The 22,957-nt window shown below is 41.1% G+C and overlaps 1 protein-coding gene and 1 long non-coding RNA gene across 5 annotated transcripts in view; both read right to left on the bottom strand.

Moving 5' to 3' along the window:
* Nucleotides 1–5,531: 5,531 nt before the first annotated feature.
* Nucleotides 5,532–10,673, bottom strand: LOC122428405. The gene is made up of 2 exons (XR_006265698.1): nt 10,259–10,673; nt 5,532–7,399 (listed from the first exon to the last, which is right to left on the bottom strand). It is a non-coding gene; the product is annotated as an uncharacterized LOC122428405 (long non-coding RNA).
* Nucleotides 10,674–17,675: 7,002 nt separating this feature from the next.
* USO1 (USO1 vesicle transport factor) overlaps nt 17,676–22,957 on the bottom strand; it is a 75,977-nt gene continuing 70,695 nt past the window's right edge. For all 4 annotated transcript variants that reach the window (XM_043448443.1, XM_043448439.1, XM_043448442.1 and 1 more), the window contains 4 exons: nt 22,521–22,619; nt 20,478–20,585; nt 19,221–19,436; nt 17,676–18,714 (listed from right to left, as the gene is read on the bottom strand). In XM_043448443.1, coding sequence (XP_043304378.1) covers nt 18,625–18,714; nt 19,221–19,436; nt 20,478–20,585; nt 22,521–22,619 — 513 coding nt within the window. In that variant the 3' untranslated portion in view covers nt 17,676–18,624. The remainder of the gene's footprint in view (nt 18,715–19,220; nt 19,437–20,477; nt 20,586–22,520; nt 22,620–22,957) is intronic.

Here is a 22,957-nt window from a genome sequence, read left to right as displayed (position 1 = left end):
ACATCTGGAAATATTCTGATGTTGGTAATTTACAATTTTAATTCCTATAGTACTCTTAAGATTATTGAGATGATCTTGATGTCATTGTTTTCCAACATTTGAAATCTGGCCTCCAAAGAAAAGGAGAAAGCCCCGGATGATAACAAATGGAATAATTCTAAATCGCAGAATTCTTAAAAGCCTCAGAAAACTACGTACGGTTCTGGCAGGAAATTTTTTAAAAATACATTAGTTTTCTTCTCAGTTAAATCAGAGTCTCCTTCAAGTGGAAATAGCTGTGTTGACAAAGTATCTTCAGAGAGTGAACTGGGGGACTTCCCTGGTGTTCCAGTGGCTAAGACTCCACACTACCAATGCAGGGGGCCCGGGTTGGATCTTTGGTCAAGGAACTAGATCCTGTGCATCCTCAGTTGCTCAGTCGTTTCTGACTCTGCAACCCCATGGACTGTAGCCTGTCAGGCTCTTCTGTCTGTGAGATTTCCCAGGCAAGAATACTGGAGTGGATTATCATTTCCTTCTCCAGGGAATCTTCCTGACTCAGGGATCAAACCTGCGTCTCCTGTGTCTCCTGCATTGGCAGGAGGATTTTTTTTTTACTGCTGAGCCACATGGGAAGCCCTCTAGATTAGGAAATCTACCTAGATCCCACATACCACAACTGAAGATCACACATGCAATGAAGACTGAAGATCCCAAGGGCCACAACTGAGACCCAGTGCAGCCAAATAAATAAATAAATATTTTTTTTAAAAACTACTGTACTTAAAAAACAGAGAGAGAGAGAGAATTGGTAAAGATGATAAAGGAATTGTGAACATGAGTTAGAAACTAAACTATGCCAACTGTGCTGCTGCTGCTAGGTCGCTTCAGTCGTATCCGACTCTGTGCGACCCCATAGACGGCAGCCCACCAGGCTCCCCCATCCCTGGGATTCTCCAGGCAAGAACGCTGGAGAGGGTTGCCATTTCCTTCTCCAATGCACAAAAGTGAAAAGTGAAAGTGAAGTCGCTCAGTTGTGTCCGACTCTTAGCGACCCCATGGACTGCAGCCCACCAGGCTCCTCCGTCCATGGGATTCTCCTGGCAAGAGTACTGGAGTGGGGTACCATTGCCTTCTCCAATGCCAACTGTGCATATGACTGTAATTGAAAAGCTGCAACAACTACTACAATTTGATTACGGTACAACTGACAGAGATTCACTCAAAGATTTTAGCGGTGCTTGTGTGCAACAAATGAAATAAAAAACTTAAGAGCTGACTCAAAGGAAGAAGCTCACCTATTCAATGAGACAGACGTTGATCTTCTGTTAGCCAACTTCTGTTGTCTAAACCAAAGATAAAATTATCCTGTTTAGCCAAGGTTGAAAGGACAAACCATATGACTTGGTAGAAACCTTCCTATGAACTGATTGCACAAATCTGGAAACTGGAAGAAAGAAGAATGATGTTAAACCCATCAAAAGTGAGGATTTGGTCATTAAAAGTTAATAAATGATCAAGCAGCTTTTTGTAGGCTTAGAGCAGTGGTGTGCTGGCAGATGTTTAACAACTGGCTTTATGGGGGGATTAAACTCCAAATTGTGGTTTTTAACCTGACCTCACTAAATACAGAGTTGGAAAGAGGTGGGCAGTAGGACACCATCTACAGTGTTGCCTAGATACAGATAGATGTATGTGAGTGCGTGCTCAGTCACTTCAGCTGTGTCTGACTCTTTGCAACCGCATGGACCATAGCCCACCAGGTTCCTCTGTCCATGGAATTCTCCAGGTAAGAATACCAGAGTGGGTTGCCATGCCCCCTCCAGGGGATCTTCCTGGCCCAGGGATTGAACCTGGGTCTCCTGCACTGCAGGCGGATTCTTTACCACTGAGCCACAGGGGAAGTCCCATACAGATAGATAGAATCAGCATAAACAACCTCAAGAGCACAGATAATAGTATAGTAAAATAATTAGGAAGTGTTGGGTTGAATTTGGAATACTTATTACCTATGTTTTTAGCATAATTTATTTAATTGTAAATTTATGTAAGTCAGTTTTTAGTAATAGCCATGCTTAAAAACCAGTTCACAAAATCCCTGAAAAATTAGCAAGCAGCTCCAGCACACCATCAGGGATGAAGATTAAATTAGAAGACAAAAGGAAGCAGACACAAGGAAATCTTGCCATGCCAGAATGACTATATTATTGTGTTTCTAGATGTAACTCGAGAACATTAAAAGAAGATGAAAAATGAAAGTGGGAAATAGACGTCCTGGTGCTTACAGTTGTAAAGTACCACAGGAACTTTGCTACACTGTACTGCAGGTAGGAAGCATGTGCATTAATAAAGAATCCAGAGGAAGAAAGTACAGAGAAATACTCAAACAGATGGGGCTGTGCTAGAATGGGATGAAGAAATAGAAGGAAAGGAAGAAAAGCATGCAGCTGGGGAAAAACAGAGCAACTTGAGAGATTTAATATGGCCTTTCTGTAATTTGGAATAAATTTTTGTATTTTGGGGTCTTAGACAACACAGAAGCTCTTGCAGTGAGAAACCTGCTGACTCACAAGGGAGATTGAGAGGAGAAAATGTCTTCAAAATCAAATTTAAGGAGCTGGGAAGCAATAGCTTTCTTCTTCCACAGCAATCTCCCACTCTGAAAATAGGTGAGCATTTGATAAGGATCAGGATGCACTCCCCTGTCCCCACCTGCCAAGGATGCCACTTTGGCACAAGGATTATTTTGAGCTGAAGGCAATTGAGAATCAACAGCTACAGGGAAGTCCTCTGCCTTCCCCTTCCCCTTACCTGCCTGAAAGCAAGCTATACATTTCCCTTTAGGATGGTGTGCCCCCACTGTACTGGGAAGAGAAGAGCATTCTTTTTTTTTTTTTTGAGAAGAGCATTCTTATCATCAGAGACTGGGAGTCAGCACTGTGACGAGTTTACGTAAGCAGACTTTACTGAAATAACCCTGTCTTCCATTTGTTGTTGTTAGTAGTGGTCAGTTGCTAAGTTGTGTCCATCTCTTTGCAGTCCCATGGACTGCAGCACGCCAGGGTTCCCTGTCCACTATCTCCTGGAGTTTGCTCAAGTTCATGTCCATTGAGTCAATGATGCTATCTAACCATCTTATCCTCTGCTGTTGCTGTTTTTGCCTTCAGTCTTTCCCAGAATCTTCCACTAGTTCTTCTATAAATTTCCTAGTCACTTCTCCATAATTTATCTTCCTTTGAACTTCAAATCCCCTTTCCTTTGTTAAAAATGGTATATAAGTCCCCAAGTCTAGCCACTTTAACTTTTCTGTGAACTCCTGTGCATATAAAAAACCCAGTAAATTCAGGGACTTCTCTGGTGGTCCAGTGGTTAAGACTCCACACTCCCAACTCAGGGAACATGGGTTCCATCCCTGGTCAGGGAACGAAGATCAAACATGCCATGCAGCAGTGCTTTCTTTCTCTCCTGTTACCCTGTCTTTTGTCAGTTAAATTCACAGACCCCATTCACTAAACAAACCTAACAGGGTATCGAAAGCTTTTGCTTCTCTACACATTAATGGTAACTCAGTGTCTTTCAAAGTTTGTCTAAAAGCTTAACTGTGCTTGGGCACAAGCTTAGAAATTGAGCCTACTGTTAATAATGGCTTGTGTATCCAATTGCCTTTAATGGAGATAAAATGGCCATTAAGATCTTTTTCAATTCCTTAGGTATTTGATGAAAATTTTGCGATTAGTGTAGCAGGAGCTTTTGGTTTTTAAGTCTTGAAGCCATAATTTGACTTTAAGCAGGTGTTTACTTTCTGACGTGGTAGATTAGATGAGTTATGTCTGTTTCTTATGACCACTTGAAATTTTTTTTGTTTTCATGTTTAGCATCATTTGAAAGTGAGTTATTTATTGTTCCCTCCCAAATGGTTGATTGTCTCCAGCATATCACACACATGAGAGAAAACTTAAAAACTCAAAAAGAAGGAAACTCTGAGAACAAATGTTTTAAAAAGCCAAGGAGTCCTTAAGTTTATTAAATGGCATTTTAGCCCATAGAGAACTTTTTGATTCAAGGAGGTAAAGTTAGTGGACAGCAAACACAAATGAACCATATAGATCCACATTACTCCTTAACTGAGATGGGAAATTATTTATCAATATCTCTGTATTGACAAATATTAAATACCTAATCAGAGATTCTGAAAAATACTCATTATAATCAAAACAGATTGATCATGAATAAGCACTACCGGATAATATAAGAAAAATTACTATTAATTTCAGAAAATGCCCAGGTTAATTAGCTACTTAAAAGGGCATTCCTTTGAACATTTTGGAAGAAAAAGGCCTTTTGAAGGAAAGAGAATGAATGTTCCATATAAGTCATGCATAAAACCAAGCGACTATGTGCCTGCCGCTGCTTAGGCACTTCAATCGTGTCCAACTCTGTGTGACCCCATGGACTGTAGCCCGCCAGGCTTCTCTGTCCATGGGATTCTCCAGGCAAGAATACTGGAGTGGTTTGCCATGGCCTCCTGCAGGGGGATCTTCCAGTCTGCCCTCTTCCAGGCAGACTACAGTCCTTGTGGTAGCAGAATCGGACATGATTAAGTGGGCTAATGGTGATTGTGGGGGTGTGGCCCCATGACGGGCTAAGTGGCCTTATAAGAAGAGACACCAGAGAGGCTTTCTCTCTCTCTCCCTCTCTTTCTTTCTCTCCCTCCCTCTTCCTGTTCCTCTCCTTCTCTTCATGTGTAGACCAGGTCAGGATGGTGGCAGCTGCCTACAAGCTAAGAAAAAGAGGCCTCAGAGGGAAACCTACCTTTCTGGCACATTGATCTTAGATTTCCTGGCTTCAAGAAATGAACAAAAAAAATTCTGTTGCTTATGCAACCTAGTCTGTGGTATTTTGTTTTGGTAACCTGAGCTGATGGAGAAGGAAATGGCAACCCACTCCAGTGTTCTTGCCTGGAGAATCCCAGGGACAGAGAAGCCTGGCGGGCTACAGTCCATGGGGTCACACAGAGTTGGACACGACTGAAGTGCCTAAGCAGCAGCAGGCACATAGTCGCTTGGTTTTATGCATGACTTATATGGAACATTCATTCTCTTTCCTTCAAAAGGCCTTTTTCTTCCAAAATGTTCAAAGGAATGCCCTTTTAAGTAGCTAATTAACCTGGGCATTTTCTGAAATTAATAGGGTCGGACACGACTGCCGCGACTTAGCAGCAGCAGCAGCAGCAACCTGAGCTGCTGAAGACACGCAGACACTTTTGCATCAAAAGTATAGACGCAATGGTTTGGACTTAAGTCTGCTTATTCTTTATACTCCTTCAAGTATCAAATCTGTTTGCTCACCTACATTACACGTGTAGGATAAAGGGAAAACAAGTTGACACTAGTGCCCACCAGCTGTGGAACACAATGTTTCTAATGAACTCATTCTGCAGTTGAATTATTGCTTACTAAAAATGAACTGTCATAGAGGGGGAAATCTCCACCACCCCATACCCCCATTGTGTTCTTGCTGCTAGACTAGCAATAAAATGGACACAGGACAGATTAAGAGGAGAAAAATTTTTTTTTAATTTGTACAGAAAGAGGTCTCATAGACACGGTACCAAAGGAAGTAGCCAAAGTTGGCACTTTTATACTTTTTAGACAAAAACTATAAATTTGTGAGGAATTGACAGGACAAAGAAATTGAGGTTTGGGATGCTCAATTAGCAAAGGACCTAAACAGAATTTGGGCTTAAGGTAGTAAACTGAAGAAGTAACATATTTGTAACACAGGCCTCTCAGCCCTCATTTCCTGTCTCTGACTACTAGGGGGTGTCCTTCTACTTCCAGATGTGGGGTGGGGGTCAGGGGGCACCTTTCACAGGAGAGATTTAATTCCTGTTTCAGGGAGACAGAGAACGTCTCTCATGGTACCCTCCTTATGTTGACCATTTCTTAGGTAACTTTCAAAATAAGCAATATGCCATTGAGGCCCATGCTGGTGACCTACCCTGGGCCCCAACAAAACCAATGAGTAAAAAGTAAATTTAGGAAGATAACTGAAGTACTGTAATGAACTTTTCAACTAATCTTCAGACATTGGTAACTTTACAGCACTTTATGCATGACAGTCACAAAAAAATATGTTAAATAGAGATCATTTGATAGGGCTTAGCATTCAAAATATTTTTAAAGCCATAAGATGTGAATTTCATGTAAGTCTGACCATTATATGAAACAATGGGAAGAGTGGGTTTGGTGCTTGAGTTACATATCTGGTCAGTGATATAATTCATGCCTAACATGAAATAGTCAGCTTTTCAGGATTGAAAAGGATTTTTGACACTAATCCCCATCTCAGCAAACAGCTACAGAGACCTGAGAGAAAATTCAGTTTTACCCTGATAGTGCTTATGTCCTAAATACACACAGCAGAGGTAACGGATTGCCCACCCAGTCTCCTTTCACCGACAGCCCTTGGTACCTGTCCTCCCTTCTTCCTAACATAACCTTTGTTTTGTTCAGTATGTCCCACACATACAAAGCTGTGGGCTTTCAGGAGCGTTCCCCACTTAGCCATACACCCCAGGGTGAGTTGCAATTAGTCCATGCAATCACTGTGGTCTCATTTCCTTTGCTGTTAATCGGTTTGCCAGTAAATGGGTCTGTGAGCCAATTCTGGCCATGACACAGGAAGACACAAATCGAGCTAAGGATTCAAATGCCAATCCTGTTCAAATGCCATGCTTTCCCGTATCAGCAGTAGCTTGGGTTTTGATTGTCAATCAAACTCACAGAGTAGACTTTATTCTAATACTTCATTTTTTAAAACTTTACAGAGAGATGAAGAGAGGAGTATTGAGTGCACAGTACCTTCATGCCATCCACAAGTTCAGGGACCACCAACACACACAGCCTCTTGGCCCCTAGAACCTACCCGGGTCACGTACGGGAAGTTTCAGGTGCATGGATTCATTTGATTGGCTTCTCACCAGTTTCTCTCTGGATGGCAGCTTAGAGCTCTCCCTCCACAGGTGCATTCCACAGACCAGGGATTTCACAGAAAACAGGCAGATAGCTTCCAGCACAAAGCATTCCTCTCTAGCTTAACATGACAGTGGCCAAGGAAACAGTGTTGTGAGAAGGAAGATCCCAGGTAGGTCTAAATCTCTGTGGAGCTCCAGGCCGGATGTTAATTCTTACTCATAGGCAATTGGCTGGGAGCTTCAAGGAAATGCTTCCAGGCTCTTAAGAAGGGACAAAGAAGATAGTCTTATTCCTCCTCACGTTTTTGTGTCTGAAACTGATGCCTAGAACTACTTCATCGAATTCCCCAGCTCCACTCTAAGATATCTGTTTTCACAATTTCTCCACTTTCTTCAAACCTCTTTTCCCAGTTCTTACTTCCAACTGATATCTTGCTTTCCTACCTAATGGAGAAAATAAAAGCAGTTAGAAGAGGGCTTCCACACACGCCCACCACCACCACATACCGAAAGGTCTCCACATCCTCCACCTCCCCTCCTGTTGCTGAGGATGTATTGTTTACCTTCACTCTAAGGCCACCCTCCACTTGTGCTTTAGCTCCTGACCCCACTCATCTATTCAAGAACATCACTTTATCAACTGTAAACCCTTCTCTTCTCTAGTTGGTTATTCCCATCTGCAAACAGTCGTTAGTATTTCCTATCTGGAAAATCTTTTACACTGGACCCCACTAGTCCAACTGTGGACTACTTCTCTGCTCCCCATTAGAGCAAAACATCTCTGTATCTGTTATCCCCAATTCTTTTTTTTTTTCTGTTATCCCCAATTCTTTTAGTGTTATTTTTTTTTTCTTTCTTTCTTTTTTTTTTTTTTAGTGGGTTCGGTGTCGTTCATGATTTGGGAAGGTAACTAGTTCCAGGTACAAACTCCCGGATAACAGCAGGTATGCTGCTGCTGCTGCTAAGTCACGTCAGTCGTGTCCGACTCTGTGTGACCCCATAGACGGCAGCCCACCAGGCTCCCCCGTCCCTGGGATTCTCCAGGCAAGAATACTGGAGTAGGTTGCCATTTCCTTCTCCATTTTAGTGTTATTTTTTGTAATTATTTGTAACTCAAGTTGCCTTAAATATTCCTACATGAACTCAATAATTTTTTCCATTGAATAGTGTAGTTACTATGACTCAAAGTTATTAAGTTTTTAGAAAGAGTGCTTCAGTATGAGAAGTCCATCACCGGATCGTAGCATATTGGATTAACTTTCGGATAGGACCAAACAAATTAAAGAAATGCTCATGTCCAAACTTGAACAAGGAAGTTACTTCTTTGAATTGCTCAGTCATGTCCAACTGTTTGCAACCCCGTGGACTGTAGCTGCCAGGCTCCTCTGTCCTTGGAATTCTCCAGGCAAGAATACTGAAGTGGGTTGCCATTCCCTTCTTCAGGACATCTTCCTGACCCAGGGGTTGAACCCGGGTCTCCTGCATTGAAGGCTGATTCATTACCATCTGAGCCACCAGGAAGCCTTTGAATCTTATATCCACATATTTTTTCATAACTGATTTATTGCCTTGGCCTAATATGGGAGTATTTGAGAGATTATGATTGACAGCAAAGTATAGTATTATCTTAGCAACCCAATTATATGCTTTGTCATTTTTTGAGCACAAGATGCTTTTTAACCATTTATCATTAAGAAAAATGTTAATTATACAAGATTAGAAAATTTATTTGATATGTCCTGTATTAACTCTGTGTGCATGTTTAGTCACTTCAGTAGTGTCCAGCTCTTTGTGATCCTTTAGAATGTAGTCCACCAGATTTCTCTGTCCATGGGATTCTCCAGGCAAGAACACTGGGATGGGTTGCCATGCACTCCTCCAGGGGAATCTTCCTGACCGAGAAGCTGGGTCTCCTGTCTCTCTTGCATTGCAGGCAGATTCTTTACTCTCTGAGCCATCAAGGAGGCCCATGTATTAACTGAGGTAGTTTAAAATGAGCTTCAAAATTCTGTTATCTTTATCACATATTTATTAAATATCTTTATGAGATATCAGCTGCTTTAATCCATGAGTGATATCATTATGTCATATGTTTACAATATTTCTTTAAAAATTATTTGGCTGTGCTGTATAGCGTGTGAGATCTTAGCTCCCTGACCAGGGATAGAACTGATGCCCCCTGCATTTGGAAGCATAGAGTCTTGACTACTGGACTTCCAGGAAAGTCTTATAATTTTTCTTAAATAAAAAACAAACTGGAAATTTTATGTTTTCCCTTGTGTGAGTATATTGAATTGTGGCAATAACCTGGTGAAGTCAATGACAGTGTTAGTCACTCAGTTGTGTCTGACTCTTTGCGACCCCATGGACTATAGCCCACCAGGCTCCTCTGTCCTTGGAAATCTCCAGGCAAGAATACGGGAGTGGGTAGCCATTCCCTCCGTGGTGGCTTGGAAGGTAAAGAATTTGCCTGCAATGCAGGAGATCTGGGTTTGATCTTTGGGTTGGAAAGATCCCCTGGAGAAGGCGAAGTCAGCAGAGCAAAACAATTCTTCAATTTTTTAAAAAAGATGGCTAAAATAAAGTGCTTGTGATAAAAACCAGGATATGATAAACATCCAAAAAGGCTTCAGAAATGCAGGGGGACCACACATTAAGTCTAAATTTAAGCAGGTATAAAAGATCTTATCCTTTGGAGGCCAAAGAACAACTACACAAGTACAGAATGGCTGAACCACAGCATTGATGGAAAACAGGCAGTGCAATGAGCCTGTGATTATATTCTGTCTGCAGTTGTACTTCAAAACTCTACCAAAATCTTAGATTGAGTTGAAAACAGGATGTTTTGTGTTTGGCCTACATTTACTGAGCATTGTACTGGCCTTGCTTTACAAGGAATAAGCAGCTGTTACACAAGGAGTACTCAGAACATGGAGGTGATTGTTTTTTCCACTCAATTTGGGCACTACGTAGATAGACACAATTTCTCCCAGGAACTGCTAAAGAACACCTGAAGGAGCAGGGATGATTTCTTGGAGTGCAGCCTCAGGGATACATCTTTGCTGTTGAAGTCTGCATGACCCTAAAGACTCAAGCTATGATCAATGAACAGGGCCACGGGAAAACAGAGTTCATCCCAGTACATACGGCAGAAATTTGGGATGGTAAAAAGCACCAAAATTAGAAAGGAGACTTGAGGAAGGAAAGGGAACCAGTACTATGTACCATACAACATGGATGAGCTCTTTATTGCTGCATCATAAAGTATCCCAAACTCAGTGGCTTAAAACAGCACACACTTACCTCCCATGGTCTGCAGGTCAGGCTTTGGGCCACGGCTTTGCTGGGCCTTTTCCTACAGGGTCTCTCAGAAGGCTGCAATCGGATGGCAGCCAGAGATGGGGACATCTCAAGATTCAGCTGGGGCAAGAAGTGCTTCCCAGTTCACTTTGTGGTTGTTAGGCAGGACTGTTCTTTCTGGGCTACTGGACCAAAGTCCTTAGTTGGCTGTTGGTTGGAGGCTGCCCTTGGATTCTTGCTAGGGTGGCTTCTTCTTCATCAGAGCAAATGCTTGGGAAAAGCCAGGGAAAGTACAGACTTCTCAGGTGGTGCTAGTGGTAAAGAACCTGCCTGCCAACACAGGAGACATAAGAGATATGGGTATGATCCCTGGATCGGGAAGATCTCCTGGAGAGGGGCATGGCAACACACTCCAGTATTCTTGCCTGGAGAATCCCTGGATGGAGGAGCCTGGAGGGCTCTGGTCCACAGGGTAGCAAAGAGTCAGACGCAACTAAAGTGACAGCACAGGACACACACACACAGGGTACCCTCAAAATGGAAGAGAATAGAAATGAGAACTTCTTAGTGACTGAAATCAAAGTTGAGAGGTAGATATTAAGGTTGGTATTATGGATGAAATTTCTTGTTTGTGCAACTGGAAAAAAGGATGGCACCAGTCCACCTTAAATGAGCATACAAGAGGACCAGGCCTAGGGAGAGAAAGAACATCAATTTTGTTTTTAACATGTATCTGAGATAGCTTTGTGATACCAGTTGGAGACAATGAAGTGGAGAGCAGCTCTGAGAAAAGAACTGGCCTGAAGATAAAAATTTGTGACAGTATGTCTAGATGGTAGTTGATAGCTTTACACTGTTATACTTATTACCGACCACTGTTACAGTTACTCTGACTTTTTAATCATCCGTTTGCAGGGATCCCAGCCTGGAATAAGGTTAAGAGATCAGTCAGTTCAGTTGCTCAGTCATCTCCGACTCTTTGCAACCACATGAACTGCAGCACGCCAGGCTTCCCTGTCCATCACCAACTCCCGAAGCTTGCTCAAACTCATGTCCATCCAGTCGGTGACGCCATCCAACCATCTCATCCTCTGTCATCCCCTTCTCCTGCTGCCTTCAATCTTTCCCAGCATCAGATCTTCTCCAGTGGGTTAGCTGTTTGCATCAGGTGGCCAAAGTATTGGAGTTTCAGCTTCAGCATCAGTCCTTCCAATGAATATTCAGGACTGATTTCCTTTAGGATGGACTGGTTGGGTCTCCTTGCAGTCCAAGGGACTCTCAAGAGTCTTCTCCAACATCACAGTTCAAAAGCATCAATTCTTTGGCGCTCAGCTTTCTTTATAGTCCAACTCTCACATCCATACATGACTACTGGAAAAACCATAGCTTTGACTAGATGGACCTTTGTCAGCAAAGTAGTGTCTCTGCTTTTTAACATGCTGTCTAGGTTGGTCATAGCTTTTCTTCTAAGGAGCAAGTGTCTTTTAATTTCATGGCTGCAGTCACCACCTGCAGTGATTTTGGAGCCCAAGAAAATAGTCTCTCACTGTTTCCAGTGTTTCCCCATCTATTTGCCATGAAGTGATGGAACCGGATCTTAGTTTTCTGAATGTTGAGTTTTAAGGCCACAGGACTGGAAGAGGTCAGTTTTAATTCCAATCCCAAAGGAAGGCAATGCCAAAGAATGTTCAAACTATTGCACAATTGTACTCATCACACCCCCAGCTGGTAAAGAATTTGCCAGCAATGCAGGAGATCTGGGTTCGATCCCTGGGTTTGGAAGATCCCCTGGAGAAGGGAAAGTCTACCCACTCCAATATTCTGGCCTGGAGAATTCCAAGGGGGTTGCAAAGAGTCGGACACGACTGAGCAACTTTCACTTTCACACGCTAGCCAAGTGATGCTCAAAATTCTCCAAGCCATGCTTCAACAGTACGTGAACTGTGAACTTCCAGATGTTCAAGCTAGATTTAGAAAAGGCAGGGGAACCAGAGATCAAATTGCCAGTATCTGTTGGATCATCGAAAAAGCAAGAGAGTCCCAGAAAAACATCTACTTCTGCTTTACTGACTACGCCAAAGCCTTTGACTGTGTAGATCACAACAAACTGTGGAAAATTCTTAAAGAAATGGGAATACCAGATCACCTGACCTGCCTCCTAAGAAATCTGTATGCAGGTCAAGAAGCAACAGTTAGAACAGGACATGGAACAACAGACTGGTTCCAAATTGTAAAAGGAGTACATCAAGGCTGTATATTGTCACCCTGCTTATTTAACTTATATGCAGAGTACCTCATGCAAAATGCTGGACTGGATGAAGCACAAGCTAAAATCAAGATTGCTGGGAGAAATTATCAAGAACCTCAGATATGCAGATGACACCACCCTTATGGCAGAAAGCAAAGAACTAAAGAGCCTCTTGATGAAAGTGAGAGTGGAAAAAGTAGGCTTAAAACTCAACATTCAGAAGTGAAGAGATACTTGCTATCAAATTTATTACCTCCTTCCAACTGCACTCATCATGTCCCCCACCCTCAACACCTTGTTTTGAAGAGTTAAGTTTCAATAAAATAAAAGCATGCAGCATCCCATGATCTCCACATCCTGGTATTCATGTGTTGTTGTTCAGTCGTGTCTGACTCTTTGTGACCCCATGGACTGTAGCCTATGAGGCTCCTCTATCCATGGGATTTTCCAGGCAAGAATACTGGAGTGGGTTGCCATTTCCTTCTCCAGGGGACCTTCCCAACCCAGGGATCAAACCCGGGTCTCCTGCATTGCAGGCAGACGCTTTACCCTCTAAGCCACTGTAATTCCTTCCCAAGAGTGGGCAGGATCTGATTTGCTTCTAGCCAGCCAATCAGCTATGGCAAGGTGGCGGATGCCACTCCTGTGATATTATAAGACTCAAGTCTGCTGTGGCTAGACCTTCCCCTTGCTGTCTTGATGAAGTCAGCAAGCATGCTAAGGGAGCCCATGAGGCAAGGAACTAGGGGTGACCACTAGTTACTGAGAACAGGCTTCAGCCAACTGCCGGGAAGAAACTGAAGCCCTAGCTCTATGACTGTGAGGACATGAATTCTACCAACAACTGAATGAACTTTAGAAGCTGAGCCTCCTCTAATTGAGCCTACAGATGAGAATACAGCCTTACTGCCACCTTGATTGCAGCCTTGGGACAAAAGCAGAGGATCTAGTTAAGCTGTGCCCTGACTCATGACCCAGTGACTGTGGAGATAGTTAAGTCACTAAATTTGTGGTAATTTGTAATGCAGAATAGAAACCTAGGTAATATTTAAGCTTTTATCCAGCTCATCCTACTTTTAAACATACTAACCATTTTTGTTGCATAAGACTTGCCTGCTTTTTTTGTTTCACAGGCTTTATTTATGCAATCTCATTTTGGATCTAGAACACAAGGGTGAAAAAAAGATCAGAAAGCCCACATCATGTCCACCACGGCAACTAATTTACATCTCACCTTTCCCCTGATATTTATTATTATTTCAGGGTTATTTCAGGGTGTTAGCAACATGAAACCATAGAGAGGTGACAGAGCTTGTTAAGAGTCACAAAATGGTGAGCTTTACTCCTATAGATATCCCACTAGATTCAATACATTTAAATAAATCTAGAATTAAAAGCCAGAGCTAAAAAAAGACTAGAAAGCAATTAATGGAACTCCTGTTTACATTCTCATAGGTAGAATAATGTAATTACAAAGTGGTCTTATGTTTTTGTAATAAGCAAAAATCAAAGGTAATGTATAATTGTAGCAAGGTTGCTGTGTAAAACTTTTTCAAACTAAGACTAGTCACAACTGCTTAGAGTGAATATGGAAAAACTTACGTCAAGACAAAAATGAGTTTATTCAAAGGAAGGGAAACCACATTTAAGATAGGTATGTGTCATACCTTAATGTTTTTCCCTCTGCAAACAGTTATTTTCATTTTGAAGGGTTATAGAAAACCCTATAGCTTCTGAGTTGTAGACATAGAAGAACTGCAAGAATAATTTTAGAGTTTCTGGAAGGGAAAGAAGTCACTAATCCACAAAAGGGACAAAAGGATATTATTTTCTTTAGATATATATCTTCTATTTGGTTAGCAGGGCCGATTCTTAACAAAAGAAAACACAGTTTGACTAGGTTCACTAGTAAAGAATTAGTCTACATTGATGATGTCTTTCATTAAAGCTGTTGGAAAAGGCTTTTTTCATTTTTCAGAACTGCAGTAAGGAACCAGTTTGAAGGTCACAGCTTGCTGTTTTCTCCTTAATTCCAAGGCTTAATTCCAAATTTGCTCTGGGTAAGATGATTTCATTGTTCATTTAATATATCTTAAGGTCCTTCCTCAGGACTCAAGGCTGAGTCATCCACGTTTAGTTCTTGACTCTCTTCTCTCTATACTCACTCTCTGTAAGAACTTACCCTGATGGGAGGGTTTAAATTGCATCTGTATATTTTTTCCAGCCCTAATTAGCTCCAAACAGCCTACCAAATATCTATTTGAGGAAATATATCTACTTGGGTTTCAGATTTAGCAAGCCTAACACACAACTTTAGATCCCACACCAAACCTGCTCCTCCCACCTTCCCCCAGGAGTTATTCTTGTCTTGCTCCTCTACTCCCCAGACACATGCAATGCACCAACCCGTCTTCTTGGCTCTACCTGTAAAATGTATCCCAAACCCCACCATTTTAGACCCTACCACCCCTACAGTGTAGTCTGAACTATATCTGTTTTTGCTTAGATGAGGCCAATAGCCTCCCACCTAGTCCCCTGGCTCTCTTTTAACCTCTTCCCCAAAGACAATTCTTGACATAGTGGTGAAAGTAATCTATGAATACAAACCAGATCTAATCACTCCTCTGGCTTCCCATCAGAGTAAAATACAAACTCCTTTCTAGAAGCTACAAAGCATTTGATACTTAATGTACTTGTTTACTGTTGTTTATGCTGCCAGATATATGGGGAAATTAAATGGGAAGGGACTTTGTCTCATTTATAAACTCAGTAAACATTAATTGAATGAATGCCTTTTGCTCTAACAGTAAAGCTTTTCATTCTGATGAGCATTATGAGGCCCCTACCTCACTGCAACAAAACTTTCAAGAACAGGTTTGATTTTCTATCAGCGTAATTTCAAAGTAACTAAGTTGGTGATGGATAGGGAGGCCTGGCGTGCTGCAGTCCATGCAGTTGCAAAGAGTTGGACATGACTGAGTGACTGAACTGAACTTAAACATTTAAAATGTGAGCTGTTACTTAACCTCTTGTAGTAATCTTGGATGATTATTCTTTTCTGACATGCCAGAGACATGCAACTTGTACTTGAATAAAACTTAAAATAAGGACAAGTATGTTTTGTGCTTTATGACTGCTCCACTGTTGTAGTTTCCAATACATGGGAATAGCTGCCCCCCACCATTTTCTTTCTTTTCTGGCTGTGCCACACAGCATGTGGGATCTTAGTTCCCTGACCAGGGATTGAACCTGCGCCCCCTGCATTTGCAGTATGGAGTCTTAACCATTGAACCTCCAGGAAGTCCAGAAATAGCCTTTAATGTGAAGGCTGACAAATGGGCAGAGGAAAGAACATGTTCAAAAGCAAAGTGAAGGATGAAAAAGCAGGTTAAGTGCCATGATAGCTAATATATTTGTACAGTTCTAAAATATTCTTGAAGGGAGCAAAATTAGAGATTGGTAGAGCACTGAGGGTATTATCCTCCTGGCTAAGGACTCCGAACAGTAGGCAACTGCAGTCTCTTTGGCTCTTATTTTCATTTCAGGAAGCTTTAGTTCAGTTCAGTCCTTCAGTCGTGTCAGACTCTTTGTGGCCCCATGAACCACAGCACACCAGGCCTCCTTGTCCGTCACCAACTCCCAGAGTTTACCAAACTCATGTCCATTGAGTTGGTGACGCCATCCAACCATCTCATCCTCTGTCGTCTGCTTCTCCTCCTGCCCTCAATCCTTCCCAGCATAAGGGTCTTTTCCAATGAGTCAACTCTTTGCATCAGGTGGCCAAAGTATTGGAGTCTCAGCTTCAGCATCAGTCCTTCCAATGAACACCCAGGACTGATCTCCTTTAAGATGGACTGGTTGGATCTCCTTGCAGTCCAAGGGACTCTCAAGAGTCTTCTCCAACACCACAGTTGAAAAGCATCAATTCTTTGGCACTCAGCTTTCTTTATAGTCCAACTCTCACATCCATACATGACTACTGGAAAAACCATAGCTTGACTAGATGGACTACTGTGGTGAATATTGAGGATGGCCTGGAGAGGCAATGACCACTTGGAGATGGAGACTAGATTAGGAGGCTTCAGAAGCAATTCAGGTAAAAACAAACAAACAGGACCCCCAAACTATGGCTATGTGAGGAAGGTGTCCTTTTGGGCTCCAGGCTGGACTGTGCAGCTTCGAGGGCTTCTTGCATCTTCTCTACTCCAAGCCAGCCTGAGTGACTGAACTCTGCCAAACTATCACTGATTTTGCAGCTATTTCTTTCTGAAGATCTTTGGTATTCTGTTATTCTTGGAAGTCATCTTCTTTCTCCTGACCCACTTCTCTTTATTCTTATATTGGCCTGAAAAGGTCACCACATGGTGTCAACTTTAGGAGAACGTCACACAGTGTGAGCTGGTCTGGTAATAATCACATGGTCCTCTGATGGCTGACACTATCTTCAGAGGCGTGGCAGGGGTAGGAGGGGGCGGGATGTGGTGCCGTATTCAAGGGTGCTCTGTAACACACAACCGTCTCCCTTTTCAATACTTCCTTTAAAGTATTTAAAGTTTGTGCCCTAGTGGATTCCTCAAATTATTCCTGAAACCAGGAGGTAGACGAAATATATTACGCCCCAACTCTCTTGCTGTCTTGCCTTTAAATAAGCCTGTCATCGTCGTTCAGTCACTAAGCCGTGTCTGATTCTTTGTGGCTCCATGGAGGTCAGCACGCCAGGCTTCCCTGTCCCTCACCACCTCCCAGAGTCCACCCGAGTTCATGTCCATTGAGATGGTGATGCCATCCAACCGCCTCATCCCCTGCTATTCTCTTCTCCTTTTGCCTTCAGTCTTTCCCAGCATCAGGGTCTTTTCCAATAAGTTGGCTGTTCACAACAGGTGTCAACGTATTGGAGCTACTTTAAGTAAAAATCATTGTGAAGAAAGAACTCCATTGCTCAGTTTACAAACATCCAAACCCTACTTCATCTGTTTTTGTTCTAACTAGTCCCCTCCAATCTTATGGAATCCCAATTATTAGATTTAAATGCTAACACTGCTGTTATCACCCAGTTATAGCAAAGTCCTCTTAGTAAGAGAAGGATGCCTCTCACAACTTCCCCCTGCCTCATCCTTTACAAAGAACAAAATACTACTCTCAAAATCTTAAAAAGGGAACCAAAACCAGGGATTAGGTGAACATAATATCTATTTTTATTACGAAAACATTAAATTTTGACACATTGCTTCATTGCTTTTTTAAAAACCTATGATCTGACTTAAACCTATTCAGCAAAAATGCCAATAAATTATATAAACCATAGTTTGGGTCTTTCTTAAAACTAGGAACATAATATGTTTTATAACAATCAAACAATAATACTAAATCCGAGTTGTATGAGCTGTTAATTTGTAATGTGTTTTAATGTTTCGCTAAAAATAAAACCAAAACCAAACACATGCTAACACACCGCTGGAGAAGTTTCTCAGAAACCTCCTCCTTGTCACTGCGTGTCTGCAGCCTCCTTCACTGAGGCACAGAACACCACCGTGTCACGTGTCAAGGCACTCACTCTCAACTGTCCTGTCCTGCTCACATCAGGAGTCATACTGGGTGAAGGGCTGATGATGTACTACCCCCAGACCATGCTATCTTGCCTGTAAGTAAATCCATTTCTTCAAAAGGAAATCATGAGCTAGGAACTCCAATACTTAATTTAGAAACAGTGATTCCAACATACATTAAATCAAATGTGTTAGTACTTAAAAGTCACAAATTCTGAAAAGTAAAAACAGCAGACAAATACAGAACTTCCATAAACAACCAATGAACTAAGGCAAATAGCATTGCCACCACATGCCTGAAAAAAATGGTATATTTTTGGTGTCTGTAGTTCTTTGCAAATTATATTTTGGGACAGTTCGGTTCAATAAAAGATGTATATTCTACATAAAGTTAGAGTAACAGGATTATCAACATGGGTGGCATCATTTAAAAAATACATCAATAGTCGTATTAGTGAATGTTTTCCACTTGGTTTCTAAATCTTTATTTTCTGTGGAGGCAAACCAAAGCACTGTCTTAAGACTCCATCTTCAAAGTTACAATATAGTCTCTATCATTCCTAGAGATTTTAAAGCTAGATATGACCCTGTTCCTTGCCATCATCTTCATCTTCATCATCCTCATCATCTTGGTCTCCAGATTCAAGTTCATCCTCTTCTTCAACCTAAAGGGAAAATATACATTTAACATTATGAAGATCTGGTCACGTCACATTCAACACAAAATGATATATACTCTGTGGATAAATTCTTTACTCTAGTAATTATAGTAGATTATGGGCCATCTGATTTCCTTGATTTAATATTCAAGGTTTCCTGTTATTTTTAATATAAGACAAGATACACAGGTTAATTTGCTACCAGATGGGTACAACTCTCTACACATAAATCTGAACGAACACAGCAAAACGGGGATGGTACATTTGGATGGTGAGTGTCTCTGTTATCACAGGAGCAAGTCACTTTCCAGGCTCAGATTCCGAAAGAGAAGAGTTAACAAAAGCTGGAAATTGCATCTAATCTGTGTCTTAAGTCAATTGACATACCTACAAATCTATGCCCGTAGCATTGATATACAAGCATAACAACATTCCCAAGACACAGGACAATGTTTAAAAACACATCATAAAGAAACACATATAAACCATTTTTGGAAACATCGCAATCTTACTGGATGACCAAGTTCCTTGAGTTTATTCTTTAATGAAAATATTTTCTGATCTTGATCGGCCAACAGCACCAAGAGATCATCTTGTTCTTTTTTAGAATCTGTAATGTCCACCTCGAGCTTGTTTTTCTCATTTTGTAAGATGGCAATGGTACTGTTAGATGAATCCAGCTGCTCTTTAATAGCAGTTCTTTCCTCAGACAGAGCTTTAATTTCATTCTAAGAGAAGAAAGGTGAAAATCACAATCAAAAATTAGTATTTACTCTCCTATGGTTTTAACAAATATATTCTTTCTACGACAGATCTCTGTACTCATGCAATCTGAAGAGTTTGGGGTTAGGTGTTGGGGGGACAGGAGATTTAAAATATACACACACACACAGTCACCTAGTAACATGAGAATTTATGTTAGGCTATACATCAAAGATGACTGCTGTGAAAATCTGAGTTTGACAACAAAAAAATAGTTTTAATTACCTACTCCTCAAAAAAATCCTACTATTTCAGATAATCAGAGGAATAAATAAAGACATAACATCTTACAGCAGAAGCCTGGTTAGCACCAGAGTTAGGACTCAAAGTAAAAAAAAAAAATTTATCCCAACTTCACATATATACAATTAAATGGGAAAGAAAGATAGCTTCAAGTAAAATCCATAGCTTAAATATAAAATACTTTGACCACAATCCAAAAGGCAAAATCACACATTATCTTCCTCTTGCCATGTTTTAATTCCTACCTTTCTAGTTTCATTACTGTTACCTCATTCGTTACTTCATCCTATCTATTTTGATTTTTCTGTCACACAATAGCCTGGCAGGATTTAAGGTGTCTGTATTCTTTAGCCTACGGCTTGTGTATTAGCCAAAGCTATACTCCTTGTTTCTTACTGTGATTAGAGATTGATAAGAAAACTTAACTCTTTTTACTTTGACTAAAATATATGTTTTACATACTATATACATAGTATATACATACATACTATGTATATAACATATAAAAACATATAAAATATATGTTTTTACATACAACCTTATTTTACATATTTGATACCATTATTTGAAATAGCATTTAGAAATATTCATTTGTGCCACTTTTAGTCATCAAAATAGGAATGGACTTCTTGTGAGGTAAGATTACGTCCCATTAACTTTCTTCATAAATCTAAGAATTTGAGAAATTAAATGAAATAAAATCAAATTCCCTGGAGTGCATTTCACATCAAATACAATGAATAAAAAAGTTTCACGAAACCAACCTTTAACTCTTTAGTTTCCTGTAATAATGCCGACAGTCTTCCTTCCACATCAGTAGTTTTTGTAGCTATTACAGTTTCACTCTCTCCTGGTACAGGAGCTGATTTTGCCTAAAAGTAAAAATTGGAAAAAAAAAAAGTTTCTTTAAAGTTATAATATGAAATTCTAATGATGATTTTTCTTGCTATTTTGAAATTTTATTTCCAGTAACAGAAAAATCTAATTCTTTCAGTATTTACCCTCAATAACATGCTCTCCCTAAAAAGATGAGTTGCCTTTACAGTGGAGCAGGAGGCTGGGTCAGGAGGGGTGTGGTACAAGCTCTCATCAGAGTATAACAAAGGTTGGTTTAAGCAGCCTCAAGGCCAGATCAGGCAAGTTATCAATGACGCAGCTCTAATCTAGCTACGGCATAGCATTTAATATGTAGAGAATACTTATCAGTCTTTTCCTCATAAAATTCCTATAAGTTAAGACTATACTATCATTTCAGAAAGACAGATGGGGAAATTGAGTTGAATGCCATTAACTGGTAAAATGCAAGTATTTACTTAAGGGTTATAGGAAGTTGTACTAAATAAAAAATTCTCAGTCCTTCCCTCATCTTTTTTCTTTCAAAATACTGGGAAGTGGTGGTGTTGATCTCACAAATACCTTAAAATGAGGAAAGGGCTTTGGAACTGGAAGAGGCAAAAGAATTTTGAGGTTCATGTTAGACAAAGTCTCAACTGCCTTGAAGACACTTTTGGCAGAAATATGAACATTAAAGGCAATACCAGTAAGGGCTCCTAAAGAAAGAGGCAGACTGTAGAGAAAGTTTCTATGGTCTCAGAGAAAACACATGGCATCGTAAACAGGATGCTGGTAGAAGTATGGATGTTAAAAGTTTTGGTGAGGTCTCAGATAGAGGTGGAGGCTTCCCAGGTGGCTCAGTGGTAAAGAATCCACCTGTCAATACAGAAGACCCAGGTTAGATCCCTGGGTTGGGAAGATCCCCTGGAGTAGGAAACGGCAACCCACTCCAGTATTCTTGCCTGGAAAATCTCATGGACAGGGTCGCCTGTAAGGCTGTAGTCCATGGGGTCACGAAGAGCTGGACACAACTCAAGTGACTGAGCACGCACGCACATGAAGAGAGATGAGGAACATGTTATTTGGAAGTGGAGAAAAGGTGATCCTTGTTATAACGTGGCAAAGAACTGGGCTGACTTGTGTTCTAGTGTTGTGGAAAGCAGAACTTGTGAGTGATGAACTATGCTAGCTGAGGAAATTTCTAAGCAAAGCATTACAGGTGTGACCTGGTTTCTCCTTGCTGCTTACAGTAAAATGAGAGGATAAAGACAGATTGAAAAAGGAATTGTTAAGCAAAAGGGAGTCAGAACTCGATGATTTAGAAAATTCTTGGCCTATCCCTACTGCAATCAACGACAAAGCATGTCCCAGTGAAACACCAAGTGTGTGCCTGCACAACCATTTGTGAAGAGGTTACTCATGTGACACACGGACCCAATCAACCTATCTCTGCAGAAGCTGGAATAGAGATGCGGTTCCCCAGGAGGGATCCAGGAGAACCTTCTTGCTTGTTGGCTTGGAACCCTGGGAATTGCATGGGTCACCAATAAGGTTTTTGATGATTTTATACCAGCAGAAAACCTGCCAGCTTAGACTGCAAGATGGGGTGAAATATAAAACACCAACAGGGACTTCCCTGGTGATCCAGTGGCTAAGAGTCTGCCCTCCCAATACAGGGGTCCGGGTTCAATGCCTGGGTCAGAGAACTAGAGCCCACACACTGCAACTAAGACCTGGGGCAGCCAAATAAACAAATAAAATGCCAACAAAATGAACCACAACTAACTGATAAAACTGACCTGGCAAGTCTGACTATAATACACTGGCCAAGAAGCCTATGTGTCTGAAACTCTGGCTAATGAATACCTGAAAGGAAGGTGCTGACAAATTTGCTTCTTTTCCATAGTGGCTGAGAAATAACCTCCTGATCTTGCATATACTACCTTTCAGAACAACAACAACAAAAAACTTACAAATGCTTCAGTTTTCTGTAACAGCTCCTGTTTTTCGGCCTGTAGTTTGGTAATCTCCACAGACTGTGTGTTTAACTGAGATTTTAAAGTTGCCAGTTCCTAAGAGACAAAAAGAGTTGGGTTGTAACATTAAACAGTATTAATTTCATCAAGGAAATGTCTATTTACAGGAAGAAATTATTTCCTTCCTTGGCCTCTCTAAAATCATCACTTCTAAGTTTTAAAATTTAAGTGAAAGAACGACTCTTGAACTTTTGGTTCAAGATGGAGAATTAAATGTGTACATTAAACATGTTCACCTCTGCTTCCTTGTAAGATCCAGTGTGAAAAATCACAAAGGGAGGATAGAAGGAGGAAAGGAAGAAAAGGTGGGAAGAAGAGAGGGAGGAAGGTGGGGAAGGAGGAGGGAGAGAGGGACTGAGGAAGGGCAGGCAGGA

Source organism: Cervus canadensis, chromosome 26 (genome assembly GCF_019320065.1).
Source record: "Cervus canadensis isolate Bull #8, Minnesota chromosome 26, ASM1932006v1, whole genome shotgun sequence".
NCBI classification, from domain to species: domain Eukaryota; kingdom Metazoa; phylum Chordata; class Mammalia; order Artiodactyla; family Cervidae; genus Cervus; species Cervus canadensis.
Note: the sequence above shows the minus strand (reverse complement) of the source record. Positions and strands in the feature narration are given on the sequence as shown.